Source organism: Astyanax mexicanus, chromosome 1, assembly GCF_023375975.1.
Source record: "Astyanax mexicanus isolate ESR-SI-001 chromosome 1, AstMex3_surface, whole genome shotgun sequence".
Taxonomy (NCBI): Eukaryota; Metazoa; Chordata; class Actinopteri; order Characiformes; family Acestrorhamphidae; genus Astyanax; species Astyanax mexicanus.
Genome location: NC_064408.1, coordinates 55,130,408 through 55,137,621, shown reverse-complemented (window position 1 = coordinate 55,137,621; position 7,214 = coordinate 55,130,408). Strand labels below are relative to the sequence as shown.

At 35.5% G+C, this 7,214-nt stretch overlaps 1 protein-coding gene across 6 annotated transcripts in view; it reads left to right on the top strand.

Moving 5' to 3' along the window:
• The first annotated feature begins 3,538 nt into the window (after positions 1-3,538).
• The window catches only part of fig4a (FIG4 phosphoinositide 5-phosphatase a), a 66,868-nt gene continuing 63,192 nt past the window's right edge, over positions 3,539-7,214 (top strand). For 3 of the 6 annotated variants that reach the window (XM_049480250.1, XM_049480232.1, XM_049480245.1), the window contains exons 1-3: positions 3,539-3,630; positions 4,052-4,127; positions 5,664-5,756. In XM_049480250.1, coding sequence (XP_049336207.1) covers positions 5,694-5,756 — 63 coding nt within the window. In that variant the 5' untranslated portion in view covers positions 3,539-3,630; positions 4,052-4,127; positions 5,664-5,693. The other 3 variants (XM_049480236.1, XM_049480233.1, XM_049480240.1) reach the window with 3 other exon arrangements.

Here is a 7,214-nt window from a genome sequence, read left to right as displayed (position 1 = left end):
ACCTTCAACGTTGAAATGTGGTTGAAATACGACTAAAGTAATGTCTGTTGTTGTTTCAGTGTTGAAACCACATTGAATCAAAATGTAATGCTCAACATAATGTCCTCAACCTTCTGCCTTTTGAATCAGCATTTTCTATTTGCAGTAATTGCTTTTTAATTTATCACCACGATCATGTTCTAATGGCTTTACTCTTTTAGTGTTTTCGAGATCAGGTGTTGAATCAGATCGGTTGTGGTGGGTAACTTTCATTATACTCAGATTTACTACAGTGATGTAAGTTTATTGTTAACACTTTTAGTGAGGTATGGTTTATTAGAGGTTGAACATATGACATTGAAAGAACATTGCTACATCACTTTTCAAAATCAACATTGATTTAACGTTTTAATGGCTGTTCCTAATAAAGACATGATCGTAATTTTGTTTTGTTAAGTCACATTATATCTGTCAATACTCTTGACTTGACTCAAATTTAATAACAAATTTATGCAGGAAACCTTAAATTTCCAAACAATGGAAGCTGTAATAGAGATTAAATATAGGAACTATAAATACTAAAACATTATATATTAGTTATCCAAAATAATGAAATATATTATTTTCTTTGAAAGTTTCCTAATACTAAAAACTACAGAACAATGCTGGCTGTTTAACAGGAAAATAAATGAATACATACTCTGATTTTTTCACAGCCCAACTTAGAAACAAAACTGTTTTTAAAATAAGTTTGTAAAATACAACAATAAAGTATAGCTAGAGTAGATCATGAGGAAATACAAACGGATGTAACAGATTCAGGGCTGGAACTGAGGAGGGGTAGAAAACAGAAGGGCGTAGACAAAGCGGGGAGAGGGGGGGAGGATGGGGGGTTAAACAGGAGAGTACGATGCTTCCCAGAGCACTGGGGTCTTGCCAACACAAACCCGGCTCCCCGTGAGCCCCTCTCCGCTGCGGGATGCCTGTCTGACCCGGGGGAGGGACACGCCGGCGCCATCCCTGTTCCTTGGACAGCTTATCACCCAGGCCCCACCCCAGTGATAACGCTGTCAAAATAACAGCCAGGATACGGAGCTCTGAGGAACTGGTTACAGCCTGTGTGTCTAAGCCTCTGCATGTCCGCTTCAGATGTCTCTCACAATTTACAGACAGCCGTTTTCTCTCTCTGAATCTCCATTTCCCAAAGAAACCGCCACAGAGACACTGTGAGACCGTTCAGCACACCACTGCTTCATACTTTACACTAAGACTACTAGCTTACTCAGTACTGAACGCAGTAAACTAAAAGTACAGGCCTCAGATAACATGTAAGATTCATAATCATGCTCTCCAGTGCTGTTTGATGTCAGGACGTACAAACGCATCAGTGCAGGTCAGCATCGCCATCTAGAGGCGGTCGATGATCACAAGTAGAGTCGATTCTGTTCATTTGAGTATCTACAGCTTTTTTATTTGTATTTCTTATTTATACTACAACTCGGCACTTTTAGAAAATTCACATTATAAGAGATTCTTGCATGTTTGCGTTCCTATATTTAACAGAAACCTTTTACAACGGAATACTGTTTAGCACTTTACTGTGAAGATATAATTTCTGGATATAACAACTGAGACCCAAACCCGCGCTAATGCTCTGTCCCATCCCTCGCACCCCTTTCCAACCTCTCGTGTTCTCATAAGCCCACACTAGGGGTCACAGTATTACAGCACAGTAGTTTAGGTTATATTGTGTCGTCTCGAGTGGTCACCACGACAGAGTTAGTTTCATGCTTAATGTTCGACTTGTGTTGGACTTTTTTAAAGTCCATCTGATCCAGATGATACTTACATAATCAGGGCAGTAGGACCACAGAGAGAGACGCACATCATTCATTTTACTGTTTGGGTACAATTTGCTTTTTAGCGTTATTACCGAAAACTGAGGTAATATGCATGTAGTTCTAGACCACCTCTACATCTGTAAACACTCATTCATTTACCTCCAAATCACTTCAGTGCCTAAACATGCCAATGTTCTCATATAAGAATAAATGGCTTTAAGAAAAAAAAAACATCAATAGCTCCATATCCTTTAGGATTTATACACATCAAAATAACGGGAATGTTCACTTTAAATCATGGGGAAAACTGCACACCCATTAATATTATGCAAAATGCTTACAACTCCCTTATATATTATATTTTATATGTTCACAAATTCAATAGCATTTTAGCACACACACACACACAAACACACACACACACACACACACACACACACACACACACACACACACACACACACACACACACACACACACACACACACACAGTGTTGGGCACGTTACTTTGAAAAAGTAATTAGTTATAGTTACTAGTTACTTCTCCAAAAAATTAGTAACTGAGTTACTCCACTATAAAAGAAACTATTTACCAGTAAAAGTAACTATTGTGTTACTTTTTCATACCTGTCGTGTTTTGAATTTAAAAATAACGGAAATTTTCTGCCGCCAGCTTTGAGCCGCCCCACAAGCCCAACTGATGTTCAGTATCCCTTACATTTTAAGACAGGTTTACAAGAAATATAAAAATAACCACCTGTGAAACACTTACAGACTACAATTAGATGATCAGAATCTAATAGGTCTACCTTTGTTGACACTGAAATGTTGTGGACATTCCTACATATGTAATTCTGATAATACAGCCTAAATGAAAACACTTTTCTAGATATTTACATGAAGTTCTCACTTTTTTGTCAGGAATGCACTCTTTTATGTTATATTTTTTCATTCAATGGATTTAAAATTTAACAAAGGGTGCAAAAAATCTGCAAAATGAGCTTTTACTGAAGGACATGGTCCAGATATATTCCATCAGTGAATCCATTCCTCAATAAAGTATGCAAAACAGTACATCAACAATGATTAACAACAATTTTACCTTTTATAATATAAAGGAACAAATGATTAAAAGAAATATCCATAAATATCAGTTCTAAATTTAATATTCCACTAGCAGGCACCAAAAACAGGGGGGCTTCCCCACACTGACCCACCTCTGTGCTCTGCAAAACCACCAAGCTGATTGGCTGTTTCTCCTGAAAGGCGGGACTTTCTTCTTGAACTGGCACCATGATTGGCGTTAAGAGATTTAATCTCTCATTAATACGTTTTTTAATTTATTTTTATAATACAGGAAATTTACGGGAAAATGCTAAAACGGGAGGACGGCGGGGACAGAGGGGTAAAATACGGTAGTTTCCGGGCCAAAACGGAAAACTTGACGGGTATGCTTTTGTAAAAAAAAAAGTTAATTGATCGGCTAAAGTAGCGTGCAGTAACGGGGTGTCGGAAATGGTAACGGCGTTATAGTTACTGTCAGAGTAATTAGTTACTGAAAAAAGTAAGGCGTTATTCCCATCAATGCACACACACACTTTATATTTACAATACAGTGGGAAGACTAAAAAGTGTGTATGATACAGCTAGGTGGCACCAAACACCAATATACCATATACTCCATATACCAATTTCTCCTTCGCGTTTTGGCTCCGCTGAGTACCCGTATCAGCTGAAGCTGCTGTCACCTGATGGGAAGCGTTGTTAGTGTTGAGGCTTTGGAGCTGAATGGAGTGACGGGTTCTGATCTGTAAGTCTGATGTAGTTTCTGAGCACCGCCGGGTTCACACTGCCTGTAATGCAGGGAAAAGGCGTCCAGCTCTGTTTTGAGGACACACTGGTCGCTGTTAGGTTATCTAGCTGTTCAGCGAGTGGTGTTAGCGAGCTGCCCAGCTAAACACGAGACATACGATTCTTCAAACTGTAAAAACAGGATCAGTGTCCGACACCATCAGCTGAAATCAGCAGAGAGTGAAGCACGGAGCGGTGCAGTCCTCAGTACCTCTGAACTAAAGAGCTGTGCTCTGTACTTTTTAATGACTATGGACAACCTGCACAGTGGTCTTGTTGATTTTGAATAAGTAATCTGGTTGTTTAATGCACTTAGATTCTCTCATTTAAATATCTTTATGTTTTATTTTGATATATTCAGTGTTGTTTCTTTGTTTCAGCTTTTTTAGTCTTTACTCATGCCCGCCTCTTTTGGTGTGTTTGAATTGTGCTCCTCTTCACTACACTTTCCTGTAGGTAAGTCTGTTAATGTATGGTTTGTTATGTGTCTATTAAATGCACTAATTAGTATTGTCTCTGTTATCTTACTGCCTGCAAATGATTTAATTAAAAAATGAAAGAAAAAAGTTTGGTGAAGTTATTCTACAGTAAGCTGTTTCAAAAGTCTTATAATCAGACATTTGGTTAACACACAAATGTTATTAGCATTTATATGAAATTATGCAGGTAATATTCTACCTGCTAATATGAATTCCATTTTAGCATATATTAATTGTGATGTTGGAATCAGTTTACTCAAACACATAAACACAGTCAATTAAAGAAATTAAAATGAGCTGAAATGTACACATAAAAAGGCCCTTACTCAATGAATGGAATTTGTTGCGCTTGACCTGAACAAAAGCCACCACAGTAGTTTGCTGTGGCATTGAGGTTCTGTTCTTTGTCACTCTTTTTTCAGCTCTTTTATATTAACCAATTTTTTATATATATATTTTTTTAAAACTCAATTATATGTTTGTTTCCAATATTACTTTCTGCAAGAGGTTTTTCAGTCTTAACTTGCCAAAAAAGTTCATGGACAGGAAATAATATCTCACAATTGTTTTGTTGATACCCAAATATGCAGTTGTGTAACTGGTATGTTTGTTTCTGTTACCGTACTGTTCCTGGCAAATTCTCAGTTGTTTGTGATTTTTTTTATACTGTATATTGTACTTTATTTATACTGTAATTACTTTTACCATATTTCTATAGACCATGCTTCAATTTGTGCAGCTTAACAGCATTTTTCCTCATTTAAGGCGAGGGTTTTTTACCATTGGTTCATCAGATTTATAGACAGGTCATAGAGAACAAAAAAGTTCCTAGACAGTAAAATCAATTTAACAGGCAGTTATAATACAACACTCATTTATTTTGGTTTTATTTACTTATGCAGTCTGAAAAAAGCCACAGGCTTTTTTATTGAATTAATTGTTAGCAATTTCTCCAAATTTTTGAAGAAAGAAATATATTAAAACTCTTATCTATTTTAAATGATGTTTTTGTTCACTTTTTTAAGGGGATTTCAATACTTCTGGGTATGTTAATCTGTCTGTGTTTAAAAGTAAAGAATGATATTGTCAAACGTATTCACTTATATAAATTTAAATTTTCTCACTACCAAATATTCCACAGTCAGAAATATTATAACAAATTGGAAGTAATTGGTAGCGTGAAATGACAGAGCAGGGTCAGTGGATGCAGAGCACAGGGGTCACACCCTTTTGCAGAGTAAGTCACTACAGACCTCCAAACTTCATGTGATCTTCAGATTAGCTAAATTAACAGTTGGTAGACCACGACCAAGCAACTGAATCCTGAATTCATACAGACGATTGAATACTTTTGGTAACATGAATGGATAGATTAATAGTTAGATGAATAGGTAATTTTTTATGGATCCTTGAATGAAGAAATTAAGTTCTTATGTGATTTTTTCTGTATGTTAACATGTCACACTTTGATTCTTTCGCGTAATTTATTTATATATTTTTGTGTTTTGACCAGGGTTGATAACTCACCAGCACCATTACCACCATGCCTTTGACAGCCACTGTTATCAGCGGGGTGCAGAAATGTGTGCTGTATGAGACAAGGGCTGTATGTAACTATGACTTTAATTATATAAATCACACTATTGATAGAAAACAACAGTTTCTGACCAAACCACTCATTCCCTCTAACCAGACAAACCAATAAACAGGTCTGATTTAAACTTTTTGTATCTACACAATATTTAAGAAATAGGCTGAAGGATTTTTTAAATTCTAATAATTATTGTTTACCCACTTATTTTCTTTGTAAAACAAGTTTTGGCCTCCGCAAAGTAACACTGGGGGGCAGTCTAGAGCCTTTTTGAAAGGCTGAGTCTTTGGTTGTTTGAACAGCATAGTAATATGGCAGTGGATGGTAATGAACACACACACACACACACACACATATATATATATATATATATATATATATATATATATATATATATATATATATATATATATATATATATATATATATATATATATATATATAAATCTCTATTTTATTTTCATCACCACAGAAGCATTCCAAAAGCAGGACATAGCACATTAGCAGTGGATTAACAGTTTTTCATACTCAGTGTTTAATATTTCATATAAGGGGCATTAGACAAGGTATTTGTAATTACTGTTCATATTTAAATGAATAAAGATTAAATGTTTTGTTACAGGTGTAATACCAATAGAACCTGCTTAGGGTTAAGGAGGAAAGGGTACACAGCATAACCTTAAACATAATTTATTATGTTTAATATTTGTCATTCCCTTTGATGACCACCCAATCTCTGGCATTGATTCAATGTTGATGGCAAAGCTCATCAAGTGATAATTTTGTCTGGTTCTGTTTATTTTGCAAAAACAATTTATATTTAAATTATATTTAACATAGTTTTATTCATTTCACTTTTTGATTTACAGTGATCTTTACATTAGCCCAGTTCCAAAAAAGTTGAGATGCTGCTTAAAAAGTAAATAAAAACAGAATTGTTTGATTAGAATGCTGTGATATGAGCTTTCATATATTCTGTGGCCAGATAGCTCTTGAAAATGCTCAGTTTATACTTGTGTGCACAGTGGAACAACAGACAGCTCAATCCAGTGCTGAAGTAGCTACATTTTTGTGGATTTGTGTGAGTTCATTTTAAAAAGATGTGACAGGCACCATGAGTTTAATAAAACAGAGCGCACATAACATTTCAGCCAATCAATACTGTACAATAATATTCTGTTGTATTATTGGTCCTTTTTCATGCCTCACATTGATATAATATTAAAATGTAATTTTGCTTTATCTGTAAAATTGGATGTTCTGTACTTTCTGGTGAGGTCAGGATAAAAACATTTTCTGCTTTGTGATAGTGGCAGGTTTGAGTGTCCTTGGATATATAAACATTTTGCCGAGTTTAAGATGTAACTAATCTATTTAAAAGAAAATGTATCCCCCCCTTTACTTAGAGTTTACATATGACCCCATTCTTACTTTAAAGTTCTGTCACCAATAATCCAATGAAAACATGTCTTT